General features: G+C 35.6%; 1 protein-coding gene across 1 annotated transcript in view; it reads right to left on the bottom strand.

The window, feature by feature from the left end:
- The window catches only part of Tnip3 (TNFAIP3 interacting protein 3), an 87,881-nt gene extending 72,411 nt beyond the window's left edge, over positions 1–15,470 (bottom strand). The window contains exons 1-2 of the mRNA XM_074041114.1: positions 15,342–15,470; positions 8,037–8,122 (exon numbers count right to left, since the gene is read on the bottom strand). Coding sequence (XP_073897215.1) covers positions 8,037–8,122; positions 15,342–15,470 — 215 coding nt within the window. The remainder of the gene's footprint in view (positions 1–8,036; positions 8,123–15,341) is intronic.
- Positions 15,471–16,743: the final 1,273 nt, after the last annotated feature.

Raw genomic sequence — 16,743 nt, 5'->3', positions numbered from 1 at the left:
GAAAGTACTCATAATAAAAGGGTTTAAAGGAGAATATACTAAGTGTTTGGCAGAGGTGGGGAAGAGAGGGTAAAACATCCTATTTTGAGTGAGGAATAATCAAAACATGTCTGAGACTTGCCCCTGGGGACCCAAAGACTAAATATGAGGAAAATAGTCTGCTATCAAAGTTTGTGAAGAGTCTATGTACAAGCTAACAATTTAACCTAGCAGTGTTTCATGGACACTAGTACAGGAAATGAGACTCCTATGTCAGAGATAAAGGACTCTATTGCTTAGAACAATAGTGAGAGCCAGAGAGTTCAGATTTGTTGATGAACTAGGCTAGTTCGTCAAGACAGAGTCCCACAGTGAGCTATAAAGAGGGCCAGGTGCCACTGGTCATGTACTAGGTAGCCTTACAGGCGAGAAGCCATGATCTTAGAGAAGGAGACATTTTATTTAAAGTAAATATATCTAGTCTTGCTACAAATAGGCATTCTATCTTCTAAAACTATTCTAAGTCTTGTGCCCTCAGAAGGAGATATTATTTTTATCTTCTAAGATTGTTTTGTAAGTATCTCTGAAAAGATAGTTCAGAAGAAGGGGAGCCAGTGATGCTCAAAAGACAAACATGAATGTGAAGGACTCATGGAGATTGTCTTCAACAGTGGTGGCCTTGGGAAGTCACCACTGTAGAGGGAAAGATAGTGACTTGGAAGGAGAATGCACTCTGGGGAGTCTTGGCAGTGGAAAGAATCAAGTCCTACAGAAACAAAAGCAGAAGGCATTTTGACTTCAAAAATGCACCAGCCGTTAAAGAAAAAACATTTATCTATATCAACAAAGAAAGGTATTCTTGAACTAGTAAACCCAATTAAGACACCCTCTCCATATCAACATAGAAAGAGTACTCTCCAGGCCAGGAAGTTATGACACTTCAAAATTATTATAAAGTGATACACAACATCCATAAAAACTAGAGGAAGAAAATTTTTTAAAATGAGTATTGAAAGATTTCATCTAAGGAAAATATTCTTTAAGAAACCAAGCAAGAAGCGAAGAAAAACGATAGCAAAACGTTCATCCCAGTATCCATTAAACACCACTCAATAAGCACTTTTGAATACTGAAATTACTTTACATCATCAAAAAAGGAAAGGTGCTGTTTAAGTTGAGTTATGCAGAGGCAACAAAAGCAAAAATAGACAGGTGGAATTATATCAAAGTAGGTTTCTGCATAGCAAAGGCAACAATCAACAGAACGAAGAGATAAACTACAGAATGGAAGAGAGTATTTGCAAACTGTACATCTTTCAAGGGCTTAATATCCAGAAGTTATAAAGAACGCAACAACTTGGAAGAAAACAACTGCACTGGTCATGGTGACGCATGCTGGTAATCAACAAGGCAAGGAGAATGAGGCAGGAGGATGGGATACACTTTTTTGGGGGGTTGGTACCAGTGAAGGGGGGGTGGAGAAGAAAGGGTATAGTAGGTAAATATTGTGCAAAAACTCTGTATACATGTATGTAAATGCAAAAATGATACCTGTTGAAACTATTCTAGGAATCAGGGGAGGGGGATAAAGGAGAGGGCAGGGGGTGAATTCAAGTATGATGTATTTGATACATTATAAAAACTTTTGTAAATGCCACAATGTACCTCCACCCAGCACAACAATAAAGAAAAAAAAGAGAGAGAGAGAAGATAACTATATTTAGACACAAGAAAAATGTCTGAAACGACATTTCTAAAAAGAAGACATTCAAATGGTCATGAGGTATATGAAAAAGTGTTTAAGATCACAAATCCACAAGGAGATGCTACCTTACTCCAGTCAGAAGGCTATTATAAAAGAACAAAAGACAACATTGGGAAATATCTTGAGGGAAAAAACTCCTTATGTACTGTTGGTGGGAATGTAAATTATTACAATCATTATGGAAAACAGTATGGAGGTTCCTAACAAAATATAGAATTACCATATGTTTCAGCAGTCTCACTAGTGAGTATTTGAGTACTTGGGAGGCCTGAAGAAAAAAGCAGAAAACAAGAGAATGAATTCACTGACGGGTTTCAGAGCATTTGGATCCCTGAGCTCTCTTCTCACATGAACTCATGCAGTCAGACAACATCCTTAACACCACAGGTGTTGCCAGAGACCAATTCTGCTGATAGGAAGAAACAAAGGCCTCTGGATTCAGGGAAAAGGGTCCAGAGAATTCCTGCTGTGGGAGTGAGGAGCTGCACGAAAATCTACTTATCCGACTGTAATAGTAATAGAGGTAAATGTAATAGAGGTCTCCTCCAACGATTTTGCTGTAAATACCTACAGTCACATAGCTCTAGTCACAGCCAGAAGAGAGCCAAAGGTCAAGTTCTGCGGTGGTAAAGAAAGTTCTAGACCACAAAAGCTACACTGCAGGCCAGAGTAACAACCCAGATTGGAAAGAACAACAAAGCTCAAGAAGTGGGGGTGTAAGCAGAAACAAAAAAGTGACCAATAGTTTGGATTTAAGAGAAAATTCTGCAAGGTTCTTGCTTCATTAGGTGAGGGGCACATGTAGAAAGTCAGTCAGCTGAAGTAAAGAAAGACCTTTAACTTGAAGGTAAAATAACATTTGCTGGTAGGAAAGAAATTTGGATTAGAGTGAAATATTTAGTTAACAATGAATAATATTTGAAGCAATAATAATAATAAAGAAAAACTGTCTGGAAGAAAAGACAAGTGATTGCTATATTTAGCTTGAAAGCATAAGGAAATGCATATCAAAGCCTTGAGTTTTACTCAAGGGTTTAGAAATCTTAGTTTTAAGAATTTACCTTAAGAAAACAAAAGTGAATGTGCCCAAAGATTTAAATATATTTGTGCAGCAGTATTCCTAATCGTAAAAGACTGACTTCAACCTAACAGTCTCAGAAAATCAGTTAAATAAATATTGATACAACTGTATTACTGGATACTAAAAGATAAATGTTTACTTAAGAGAGTATTCATAATATACGTACTATAAAAAGTTTCAAAGTGGAATCATTTTTATCATGGTCTCATTTTTTAAAGAGAGAGAGACAAGAGAGAAAGAAAAAAGAAAATTTCTATCAACAATTATTTTGGATGATGGAATTAAATGTGAGTAGTAATTTCTTTCTTTTCTACATTTTGCAAATACCAAAATCTTCTGTGTAAATATAGTCCCTATTAGAGCTACCCCACAAAGAACTGACATAATTATTGGGTTTGATTTTATAATTAGAAAATAACTACTTCAAAAAGAGAAAAATGAAGGGGATAAAGGAATGTGGTGGCAGGTTATTTGTGACGATCGGAGAAGCACTCTGCTTAGAATAGGAATAGAGCAACCTTAAAGGTCAATTCATCTCCACTTATCCAATCGTTCAATGAACATTTTCAGAGCACTCACCATGTGATTTTTCTAAAAGAGCAGCTAAACAATCAACAGATAAGCTATGGATGCAGTTGGCAATAAGTTAAGAACCATATACATCGAAGTTAGGTGTTGTGGTGCAGGCCTGTAATCCTAGCACTTGGGAAGCTAAGGCATGGGATCATGAGTTCCAGGCCAGCCTGGGCTACAAAGGGAAACCTGTCTCAAAAAACCAAATCCAAAGAAACAAAAAATCCCAAACAAAAACAATATACTGAAGTTTACTTTTCTGTGTAGCTTGTAACCTCTAAATTTAGTTTCAAATGTGAAAACACTTTCTAAACTGTGTAAAACATTGCACAAATGTAAAGTCTGTTTATGAATAACAGCTCCCCTAACAGTATCATATTCAAATATCAATAATGATGACAGTATGAGATAAAACTCATCTGAATTTTATTGGTAATGTTTATATTTAACTTCCAATTTGTGTAACAGGGTGTAGTTTACTGCTGGAAATTTATTTATTTCCAAAATAAATAAAGTATGATATAGTACAAACAAAAGTGAAAACAAAAAAGGTAAATCACCAAATTGTTAGAACCTTAAAATAAATTTTATTTTGTTTTTTAAGATGATAGTATTTTCTGTGACAAATAAAAATACTGTTCTGATAATATAAAGAGAATAAAGGAACTCTAGTGGTATGAACAATGAAAATACATTTTTCCGGAAAGCAGAAATGTCCTTGACCTCACAACTAAATTTCACCTAAATTCTTTAATTTAGTTGGTTTGGAAACTAAGGTGATGAGTGGCTTCAGTAATAACAATCCCATTTAACCGAGCACTATATTAAGAATATGAAGTGATGGTCAAAGACATATATCAATATAGAAATTACCAAATGGTGTAAGTTGCTAAAAGCAAGAAATAAAAATGTATTTCAAACAAATTCACAACATAATCTGCCTACTCTCTAAAGAATTATGCACTCTTTTTTGGTGGCACTGGGGTTTGAACTCAGGGTTTAATGCTTGCTAAGCAGATGCTCTATCACACCTCCAGCTCTCTAAAGTAAACCCACATTTGAACAGAGATATACATAGTCCAGTACACCAAGCAGAAGCAACCAGAGATGAAAAACCCAATTCACTGAGGGTATTAAACCAAAAGCTAACTGAATTTTCCAGACTCCAGTCCCTTTTACCCCAATTATTTCCTCAGCTAGTATATTCATATAACTTCCTGTTCGAGAAGCAGAGAAAGTTTTGTATTGATATTTGATATTGTCCTGAAAACCAGAATTTTGCTAATACTATATCTTCCATCATGTTAATTGGCTTTGAACTGCCTCAAATACAAGCTGAAGAAATGCTACAGAAACTGAATCCACTGCCCTAAAGGACCTGTGTATTTAATTGTTGGGTTGGAGGAGACTGCTTCAGCATAAACTCTGAGGCATTCTGCAAAAAGAGAATGACTCTTAGAGTTGCCACATGCACAAAGAACATGTGCATGTGAAATAACTCATTCACTGCCTGCATGTTGTTTGTGGCCTGCCTGGGGCCTAGTGTAGACTTCTAACCAACTCTGTCTCCACAGCTTTCAGCAAAAACACTTCACTGAGGTAAAACTGATTAGTTTCCAGTCTCCAGACATAAAAATTCCACACTGAGAGACAGTAAGGGTCCTATCTAAGTAAACCATAAGTGAATTCATGGGAAAATCCTAGTTTGGTATTCTTTCCAACACTGTCTCCCAAATACTTCACTGCCCATGCTGATAGCTTTGCAAGTGACTAGTTTGCCAGATCCAAGAGTTTAAGCAAGCACAAATTATTGAAAACAGACAGAACAAAAGGTATATATATATATATCTTAGGTATTTTCTTGGGCCTCCCATATAAGAAAAGCCTCAGAAAATGGAAAGTCTATGTTTATCACATGGGTGTTGTTTGCATGAAAAAGGCATTTCAAAAATGTGCTTATGGAGCCGGACTGAAAGCATGAGTTTTCCAAAAGTCCCTTGTCTTAATTCTCTGTAAATTTTTCCATCTACTGAGAGTTAATTTTATTTATTATCTTACATATAAACACATGATTGGAAGACTACCCTCTTAGTCTGGAAAAAGAAGAAACTTAATTAAACTGATGTCCAGAAACCCAATGTGACTTTTATGCTTATTAGTTTGAAGAAACATAATTTCTAAAGAACTGACAAATTTGGATTGTAAATAAATAAATTAGTAAAATTTGTGAAAAATTATATGATCTATGATGCTCTGTGGGTCACTAGAAATACTTACTCAGCTCTTCAAAAGAGATTTGTTTTTCACCTAACAAAACACCACCACAATTGACTTCTCTGCAGGGTGAGAGTAACTAAATAAGAGGCCCTTTACTCTGTCTTTCCAGAATAATTAAATTTAGGGTCAGGTAAGAAGGGTATTAAAAATAAAGAGGACAAAAGAATTGTAAAAATGTTGATGAGAACTTGAAAGAGATCATTTTAGTTTTTGATTGCCACATACACTGTCCTGCTCCAACTTCAACATCTGTCTGTCACCTCATAAACGTCCTTACACTTCTCTTTCCTTTATAGGCAAAAATATGGCGCTTTAAGGGACTTTTAATAGACAGCAGCTGTTTGGTTGCTAAATACTGCATCTGGGAAGGAGTGTGCAATTCACATGCAAAAAGCCTCACAAAACTATTGTTAATTTTCTTAAAGTACAGTACACCAGTTTTTTACATAAGATATTTGAATGGTTTGTATGTGGGGAAAGACAGAGATTCTTTAAGTGTATCTGAGAACCAGTACATTGTTACCAGGAGGTAATGAATAGATGGATAAGCACCTGGAATTGGATCATGTTCAATACTAACCTAAAGAACAGCTTGTAAGGACTACGTTTAATGCTAGATAAAGGGGCACTTCATGAGAAAAAACATTTGTTTCATTCTTCTGAGATGAGCCCTACTTTAGGCTGAAATGAATCATAATAATTTCCCTTGCTAGGTTATAATCACAATTTTCTGAATGCATAATCCATTAAAAATACTAAAAATGAATGTTAGGACATAAAAATTAGGGAAACATCTGCTTTATAAAATTAAAATGAGTAACTGACATTATTTTTAAAATTACATGTTGAATGGGATTGCTTTTAAAATGATATGCTTCACAACTATGTTAAAGGGAACAGAAAAATCATAAAATAGTATATTTACTTTGATTATCCCTCACACTGAGAATCAAAATTGTTTCCAGCATTCCTTCACTTTCCCTTTGAAAGGAAGCTTGGTACAACAATTATACCAACATGTAACACTTCAAGAGATGACAAGTTTTACACTTGTAGAAATGAAGATGTTTCCTTAGAAAAGTCAGTTCAGTAGAGAATGAGGATAAGACTTGGGCACTCTCTGTTCTGTTCCTTCCTCATTTTCTCTCATCTCTCATCTTCCATCTTTCCAGTTTCTCCTGAGACAAAGACATGATTGCAGCACAGGCTTCATCCCTCGTCTTTCTCTCTGGATGCCCCCACCCCTGTCATACATCATAGTGGTTAACTTGAAAATCATCTGCACATTTTAGATTACTTCCAAGAACTATCCTTCTCTCTTTCTTTCAGAAGTACACATTATAATCACCATAAAATATGTTAACTATTAGATTCTGTATGATTGTCATCATTAGTAAACAGAGAGAATCTAAATATTAATATGGATTGCTGAATGAATAACTTGTATTGATCATGTTTAATACTTAGTTGAAGGACTACTATAGTGAATGAGTTTAATGCCAGGTAAAAGAGGCATTTCATGACCCCAACATGAGTGTGAACTTTCCAACTCTTCTACCTATGCACACCTGGCCTTCAGACTCGATTACAACCTTTCTCCCACCTTCTCCTTTCAGAACTTGCATCACATACTTCTTCAAACATTTCTGCTCTTACATAAAAAAAAATCTCACCTTCCTTTGACTTCCCAGAGCAGTTAGTTTATCTGGCACTTTAGGAGACAAAGCAGTCCATCATACATTATGCGTGGCTATGTGCATGGCTTTCCCTCCTGAACTGCAAGCAGCTTGGAGACAGGGTCTGCTGTCCCCCAAGCCCCCACCCCCAATGTCTTCGCATAAAAGGTGCCAAATAAGAATCAAAGGATTAACTCTAAGGGTCAATGAGTAGAGTGAGGCTGGAGGAAAATCTTGAAAGTGGCTGAGGAAAGGATATTTTTAATAAGGGAATAAGTAAATTTACAACTCTGTATATCTAAGCTAAGAATTAAGCAAATCAGGAGATACATATAGCTACTTCTTTATCTTATTGGTGAAACAGAGTTGTTTCCTAGGAGAAAATTTGCACAATTGGAAAGAAATCATTCTAAGTACCAAAGCTCATCAATGGATGGTTACCAAATACTTTAAAAATCAAATAACTTCCATACCCTACCATGATTCTTGCTTCTAGCAAGGAAAAACATGGGTTCAAATAGTCCACACTGGTACCTACCATCTTTTTCCTATCTACTCTATATGGTTCCATCCAGACATGTTCTCATGTATTCTTAATGTATTCACCATCCTTGAAACCAGAAGTGCTCTAATTAGTATATTACCATTAGAGGGATGGAACCTATAAATAAAATGCTGTTATTACCTTTCAGAATCTTCAGGCTGATTGGTGAACATTATCAGTTTCTCATCATGTTTTTCATTTTTATTTACGAGATGTCCACGAGGAATCTAAAAGTACATACACACACAAATATGGATATAAGGCTCAGACGTTTCTCAAGGGAATATAACTGTGTCAATCACTGGAGGAGAAAGCCACCTGTTAAATGCATTTTTCATCAAAAGCCATGTTTTTATTCTCAATCTTGTTTTCAGCCCTGCCAGTTATGAGAACAGAGACCACAAACCTGCCTTCTGCCTAGTTTCAATCAAAGGTAAAACACTGGGTGTAAACACAGGTTCAGTCTTTCAGTCAAGGAAGATTCTTGCGACAGGAAGAAATTATCCAGAAGCAAGAAAAAGGCTGGACATCCCAACACACAAGCCATGAGCTGTTAAAGTTGTCAGACTGACATGTTTGCAGTTCAATTAGCCATAGTGCTGGAATGAGTTTTCCAGGAGTGCCTAACAACTAATAACACCAGGATCTTTCTTCTCAGAATGCCATTTATCCCAGCTTTTTCTCCAATGGGAGGTTAGTAATTATTTCCATGATTCTCAGGATAACAGGAAAGTTGGTAATATGACAATTAAAAGAGAACAAGGTGGGGAAAGCTGTACTTAAGACAAAGACTGTTTTGTTTCCTATTTTTTGTGTTTAATATTAATTGCAATTTAAGCCCCAAACTGTGGTCAAACATTATGCAAACAGCATAGTACCTCAGGAAGTTCACAGTGGAATCTTGAGATTAAAGACTTCAATATATTTTGAAAGCCAATTCCTACAGGCAATTAACACATTTTAAATGCATCTGGAAACTAGTAATTGTTGTGATCCCATTAGAAAATTTAGGGTGTTGAGTCTATGGGAAATATGAAGCCAGCTTGTCTAAGTTTTATGAGTTTCTGTTGATTTGTAAAAACAACCCCCCCAAAAAAGTCTGTTTGTTAAAACGCTCCAAGAAGGATTCATTTCAACTATTGGCAAGCTGTCTGTACATAGTGTAGGAGGGTGGCTTTTTTGTTTCATTTTGTTTGCAGCTTGTGACAGCTGTTTAAAAGTCATCTGTTACCTCCATGGTAGCCACTTACCAGATGAAAGCAAATGCCTTCCAGGATTGTTGTAGGAACTGGACCACCAACTAGTACAGCTATCTTCTAACTGTGTAAAATTGCAAAACTGCCTCGATTCTTTATGTGACACCAGAGAGATATTACACAATTCTACAAATGTATTGAAGAGGAAGGCAAGTGACATGTTACCTGATAAAGACAAACTTCTAATAAATACCTATCCTATAATTTATGGAAGATGAAGCGTTTTAAAGCAAAGAGTAAATTTACAGTAGGGTTTCTAAAGATGTCTTTAATTACTTCATTGAGTCATCTAAAAACTGAAACACCATCAAGTCCAGAGAGGACAAATGAGTTGCCTAATCTATAGCTGATCAAGGATTAGATGTCAATCCAATCTCTTAATACTTGATTTTCTATTGCTCCATAATTGAATATTATATAAATGAAATTTTAAGTTTGAAATAAAATTAGATCTATTTTAGTAATAAATTTTAAAGTAATATACAACATTTTTACATTACAAGCAAAACTTCGTAACATATTTCTTAGGCAATGACATTTTATTATTTGAACTCTGAAAAAATCCAAAATTGGCATGTGGAAAGGGATATCTCCAGACTTAAAATTTTAGTTTCAGATTCACAAATAACACCTCTGTGGCCACTGGAAATAGACATGACACATGTTATCTCAAAGGTATTATTTTACTGAATACTTCCAGCCTTTTCACAGGCTGAAATTTTACATCAATTATTCTATTCAGGAAATAAAAATACCAGCTAGTGCTAATCAGAAAAGTTAATATTCCAGGAAAACTATAATTTCCATTAGTTGATCTATTTCTATCAGAATTTTCTTCCATTCCACAGAAAGAGGTGTTTTTCCAACTAGACAAAAACAAAGGAGACTACCAGAAAAAAGCCACTCAGCGAAACAGCCAAGATGCCCCACCACTGACGAATGGATTAAGAAAATGTGGAATCTATACACAACGGAATATTATGCAGCCATGAAGAAGAACGAAATGTTATCATTCACTGGTAAATGGATGGAATTGGAGAACATCATTCTGAGTGAGGTTAGCCTGGCCCAAAAGACCAAAAATCGTATGTTCTCCCTCATATGTGGACATTAGATCAAGGGCAAACACAACAATGGGATTGGACTTTGAGCACATGATAAAAGCAAGAGCACACAAGGGAGGGGTGAGGATAGGTAAGACACCTAAAAACTAGCTAGCATGTGTTGCCCTTAACGCAGAGAAACTAAAGCAGATACCTTAAAAGCAACTGAGGCCAATAGGAAAAGGGGACCAGGAACTAGAGAAAAGGTTAGATCAAAAAGAATTAATGTAGAAGGTAACACCCATGCACAGGAAATCAATGTGAGTCAATGCCCTGTATAGCTATCCTTATCTCAACCAGCAAAAACCCTTGTTCCTTCCTATTATGGCTTATACTCTCTCTACAACAAAATTAGAAATAAGGGCAAAATAGTTTCTGCTGGGTATCGAGGGGGTGCGGGGGAGAGGGAGGGGGCGGAGTGGGTGGTAAGGGAGGGGGTGGGGGCAGGGGGGAGAAATGACCCAAGCCTTGTATGCACATATGAATAATAAAAGAAAAAAAATGGAAAAAAAAAGCCACTCAGCAATAAAAGAGCTTCTTTTTCAAATGGAAGCAAATAAAATCAAGGCACACTGAAGACAGAGAGCCTTGGCAATACCAATGCCTCATTTTTAAGTTTTAATCTTAGAGAAAATGAACAACTTCTTAAGTCTCAGAGGACTTGGCGAGTGTTTGTGTGACTCTCTAAACTTTATCTCCTCTAATTACAAGTCAGAGTGACATTAACCATATGATAGGAATTCTACTGAAATTCTCTCCCCTATAATTTTTCACAGGGCAAAAAATGCACAGAATTAGTCTATCAGGGAAGTCATGAACTTGCTGAATTTTTATTGGCTGGTGTGATACCAGAAGACAGGCAGTGAAAAACACCTGATACAAGAAACCCAGAGACACCCTAGTCAGAACTCCTATCCAATTTTAGGACATAAATGCAGCTAGTTTTGATCATTAATTTCTTATATAATGAAATCAAAACATTTTTACACTGCTAAACATTTTAAATATTTAAAATAGATCTTAAATGGTGAACTTCCACAGACGCAGATCATATGTGAACACTAAACAGTGGGAAGATAAAAGGACAGACTGGGTATGTGAAATACTTAAAAATACAACTAGTGAAGTCTCTACTGTTTAGTTACAGCTTTTAGATAATAGGCACAAGCTCTTTCTTCCCTTTCTCTCATAACTATGACATCCATCCTCTGCTATGCAGGGTCTTCTGAGAAGCCATTATTTTGCCCAAATATGTTCATGTGTATGGTCCATGGGCACCAAATCTTTGTATGTCATTGTTTCACAGAGACATGACTATAGCACATCTACTCTATTCCAACAAAGTTGCTGTGAATGAAATACTGAGATCACTTTTCTGAAACTGCTTCTAGAAACTCTGGCACATCCTTTTGATAAATTTTGGAGAAGTTCTAAGTTATTAAGATTAAATTTCTGTGAATAAGGTGAAGAAAATCAAGCTACTTAATGCCAGTGGACTTTAAAAAGATATAGGGTGGAAAGAGTTGGTTTCTCTCCTTGTTTTATAAACAGCTTTTTAAAACATCCTTTCTTTGCATCTGTAAAGGCAGAGCGGTGAGTAACAGTAGGTTCACAAGTAAGAATGCCCAAGTACAATCCCTGATCCACCGATGGCTCTTATTGGGGAGCTTATAACCTTTCTGTGTCTGTTTCTCTTCCATGAAATGAGGATAATAATAATACCTGTGCCACAGGACTGTGACAAGACTTAAGTATATATGCTTTTACAGGAGTGACTAGCATGCTGTTAGTACTCTATAATTTTTAAAATGTATTTTTATTCTCAATTAACACATAGTAATTGTGCATATTTATGGGGTGCAGTGTTACATTTCAATATGTGTATACAATGTGCAATGATCAAGTTAGCACTGTAGTTGTTGACAGATGTTGTTTTAATGGAGTCTTCAGAGGTGAAAGTAAAATAATTGTGGTTAGTTCATCACTTTGATTCACGGTCATAAGTGGAGAGTTAGTGTATGGAGCAGCCATACACTAACTATTTCTAATGCTCTTTTTTATTAATAATTTCAGGTAAAAATATAGGTATTTGCTTCAAAGAATTTATCATCCTGCTGAGAAAATAGGGTGACACTCCTGCTGAGAAAATAGGGTGACAAACCTTAGTGGTCCCAAATCAGGTGTTTCTTATTTTCTTATGTCTAGGACCCAATATAGATCTCAGGACTTAATGTTTTAAGAGCAGAAGAATGAAGGAATGATACTTAACTGTACAAGAAAGAAGATGATAAGACGAAAGATAAGTAGAACTGACATTTAAAAATTTAAGGATTAATGACACTTGCTATGGACAATGTAATTGCTCAGATATTTACAGCAACCAAAAGTAAATAATTTTACTTTTTCCCTTTTTATATCAAGGAAATTGGAAACAAACAGATTAAATTTTTACTTAAACTTGCTTTCTAGTTTTGTTTTCCTTGGGAAAACAACTATAACCACATACAATTTTCAGAACCAAAAGATTTGCCATTAAGGACCATAAACAGGAAAGCACCCAGGTGGCTGACAGTATTTGTCCTCTCTAGCTAAAAGCAGACACATTTCATCCTTGATTACCTTCTTCTTTCTCCTCCTCGCCCTGCCCACTTCCTCCGTTTTACAAAGGAATTCCTATATTGCTAAAGAAGCAGCTGTGGCTTTCTGTTTAACTTAACCAGAAGATGACTTGGATTCTTGGATGAATTTCAGTGCATCAGTGGAGATCATAAGCTGTTTGATTGTTTAAGCAGAAGTTTACATAATCCACAGTTCCAAAATAACTCAACTTTAGAGGATAAACTTACTTTTGGAAGTAAACCAAATTTTATGAATATTTTCACCACTTGTGGTGACAGCTTTTAATACACATGGTGTTCTAATGTCAGCTCAAGGGCTAGGATGTATTACCTGTCAGAGTCAAATTCTGCAAAAATCAGTTTTAAAAACCTTAAAAACATAATGCTAAAAGTTGCCAAAGAATTCTTCTGCTATTGTCTAAGTCTGTTATGTTGGTCAAGTCTATGTTACAGCATTGGAATGTGTCAAAATATAAATACAATCAAAAGCATGACACATTTACTTAAGACAGAATGTACTAGAAACTGACAAGTGATTTTTATCTATATAAAATCTGTTTCCCTCTGGGTCTACTTACCTAGAAACTGTTTAATTCTAGTGTCTGCCTTTACTAAGTTCAAAATTAAATATTAATCAAGTTCAATAAAATTTGGATGAAATGTCCTTGGTAAGTACTAAGCCAAAAGTCAAAATTATTGTGCTTATATGTGTATATAATAACTAATAAAAATTCTATAAGATAATTTTCTAAATAATACGTATGTGTACATTCACACACTTACACATACAAAAGGACTTACACTGACTTTTTTTTTTTATAATACTGGGGTTTGAACTCAGGGCCTCATGCTTGCTAGCAAGTACTCTACTACTTGAGCCATACCACCAGTACCATTTTCTTTTTTCTTTTTTTTGTGTGTGGGTGTGTGTTATTTTCTAGATGGGGTTTGCCTGGGGCTGGCTTCAAACCAAGATCCTCCTGATTTCTGCCTCTTGAGCAGCTAGAATGACATGTGTGAGCCACTGGCACCCTGCTTTGATTTTTTTAATAGCATTTTGGTATTGAAGAGTACATAAAAAGTTTTCTTATAGGCCATACAAAAGCACTGGGGGCAATAATTTTAAAAAATTCATTAAAACTAGGAAAGATAATATATTAATGCCATATTAATTGAGTATAACTTACAATACATGCATATATCATTTACTGAGTCCTTTTCTCTACAGACGGATCTACTTGAAGGTCCACATGGGCTTTCTGATCCACAATGAGTTATATGAATTCTAGTGTTTGTTTCTTTAAAAGGGAACAAGAATTTTAAGATACAACATAGTGTGAACACAGAATGCTTTTAGATTTTTATGAGTTTCTTCCTACCATTTTTTATATTTGCCTTGCCTAAATTTGGGAACTACCTTTAATTAGATGTTTTCCAAGTTGGCAAATTAACTAGTATGGAAACAATAATTCTTTTTCCTTTTATTCTTAACTCACACACCATCAGTTTATATACATTTCATTTAATTTTTGTAATAGTAAAAAAAAAGAAGCAAACTCATAAGTAGCTTGGAAGAACAGCAAAACTGACTCTTGGCAAGTGTACTACTTAACATTTAGAAGCAGAAATAAGTGAAGAAACTCAGTCTGAGCATTCTGCCTGCCTTAAGTACAAATTGTAGGTTGAGCACAGGGAATGGACTGCCCGGCTAATCTAGGCTGAGAGTTGGGTGAAGATGGAGAAAGAGCAGTGGCTTCAGTCAGCAGTGGGAAAACACCGGCAGTGAGGAAGCTTATATAAATGGGTGACAAGAGGTGGTGATACAGCCTGTGGTGAACAAGTGAAGGAATGCTTTTTCTGAAGACATTAAAAAATTTAAAAGATAAAACAATATGAAGGAATAAAAAGCTGTGCTCTTAATTTATTATTTTTTTATTTCTAGTAACTTTCATGACTTTTTGCAATTTTCAGAGTATAAGATGTTTGTGGCCAGTATGTGGATGACAATGAACAAAATTTTTGAATCCTTGAAGGAAATCGTATATTAGAAATTATATATATTATGGTTATTATATATTAAAATCATATATTTTGTTTTTGTCTCTACATATTTGTTTCTGGTTTAATTCTTAAATTAACCAAATGTATGATCTTTAGCTTATCAATTAATTCCGGAGAGCCAGTCTTCTGAAGCACCATGTCCTAAGTGCATGATCTCTAATGTTCTCAGAAGTGTAACATTCCATGACTGTCATTGCCAAGTGTATGCTGTCAGCACAGAGGACTGTGGCCAGGATGATTACTGGGTAATGCTTAAAGTATGAGGACAGGACAGGAGCTATTTGTTCTCTATATCTGTTGTTCTTTAAGGTAGGAATGACTGTACAAAACTGGGGAGCTAAATAGTCAAAGTTTTACATATGCTTAATATAAAGCGGTATCCTGATGGCTGGTAAGAAATAATCTCACCTTTTTACCAGTTCTCTCCAATGCTTCCAAACCCCTGACAATATGATTCACTCTTGCCTGTACCATTCCAGTACCATCCTTACTGGTCTGCTCCTTCCCGTTCTTGGACTTTTTCAATCTGCTGTCCATGTTGTAGCCTTAATGTTCTTTTCAAAACATGTATTTGATCTTGTCATCACTCTTCTTCCTAGCCCTACAGTGAAAACACCTTGTGGTTTTCTATTATGGTGACAAAAGACTTTAACATAGCTAATGTGTTCTGTATTTCTCAAATGGGCCACCATGGAAGTTTAGACCTCATGGCTTTTTGTTGTGTGGGAATTTTCCTAGTATTCCAAAATACTCCACATCTCCATGATTTCAGAAATGCTCCCTTCTTCACCTTTGACCCAGAGCTCTTCCCAGTCTCTTCTCTCATCATCTTTCAGACCCATCAGAGTTTTCATAGTTCTTTGAAGTTGCTGTACTCCCTTCAGCTATAATCCTTGAATTGGCTACCCTTCTCCTTAGATTGCTTTTCCCCTACAAAAAATAAATCTTTTCTGACTTTCTGTGTTATATAATTCTTCCTACAATTGTATTTCACCCTCTTCAGCCATATTATTGTAATTGTAATTTCACAATTTACAATTGTGTGTGATTTGCTTTGATGGTTCTTTTCTACTACCTTGTACATTCTGTGGGACTGTGTCTGTTTTGTTTACAACTGAATCCCAAGTACTTAGCATAGTGCCTGGAGTACAATAAGCACTTCAGAAACATGGGACGAATTAATTGAAGACTACCAAAATGGCAGCAGGTAATTCTGCATGGGGTAGTGACATTTCAGTATAAAATCCCAAATATGTTTTCATAATAATACCTTTAATATTCAGTTTAATCTAAAGCACTGCAATCATAAAATTACCAATTTGTAAGTTTAAGAAGAGTCCCCTTTCAGTCATTGTATCTTAAAAAGATTGAAAAGAAAAAGGAATCCACTGAGAAATAGAAACAGTAAAGCATATCAAGTGACTATAAAACTAAACTAAATTAATAAGTACAATGCTAAGATACTATTAATATACTCCAGAGGTAGGTAAATATTGAGGATTTTTTTTTCTCGTTTCTAAGACTGGTCTTGCTGGGTAGTTCAGGCTGACCTTGAGTTCACTATGTATCCATTCTGGCCTTGAACTCTTAGTCCTCCTGCCTCAGCATTCTGAGTGCTGGGAACACACATGGGTACTACAAAGCCCAGTGAGGGTTTTTAAGAATATGATAATGCCAGTCAAGGAAACCATGTTGTATGTTTTCATTCATTTATTACCTTTAGCAATTAAGATTCCCATACCTAACTGGCACTTAAGTTGATGTAGTGTGGAAGAAATTGGAAGAGAGGAAAATTACACACCATTCTCAT

Source organism: Castor canadensis, chromosome 9 (assembly GCF_047511655.1).
Source record: "Castor canadensis chromosome 9, mCasCan1.hap1v2, whole genome shotgun sequence".
In the NCBI taxonomy this organism is placed as follows: Eukaryota; Metazoa; Chordata; class Mammalia; order Rodentia; family Castoridae; genus Castor; species Castor canadensis.
Note: the sequence above shows the minus strand (reverse complement) of the source record. Positions and strands in the feature narration are given on the sequence as shown.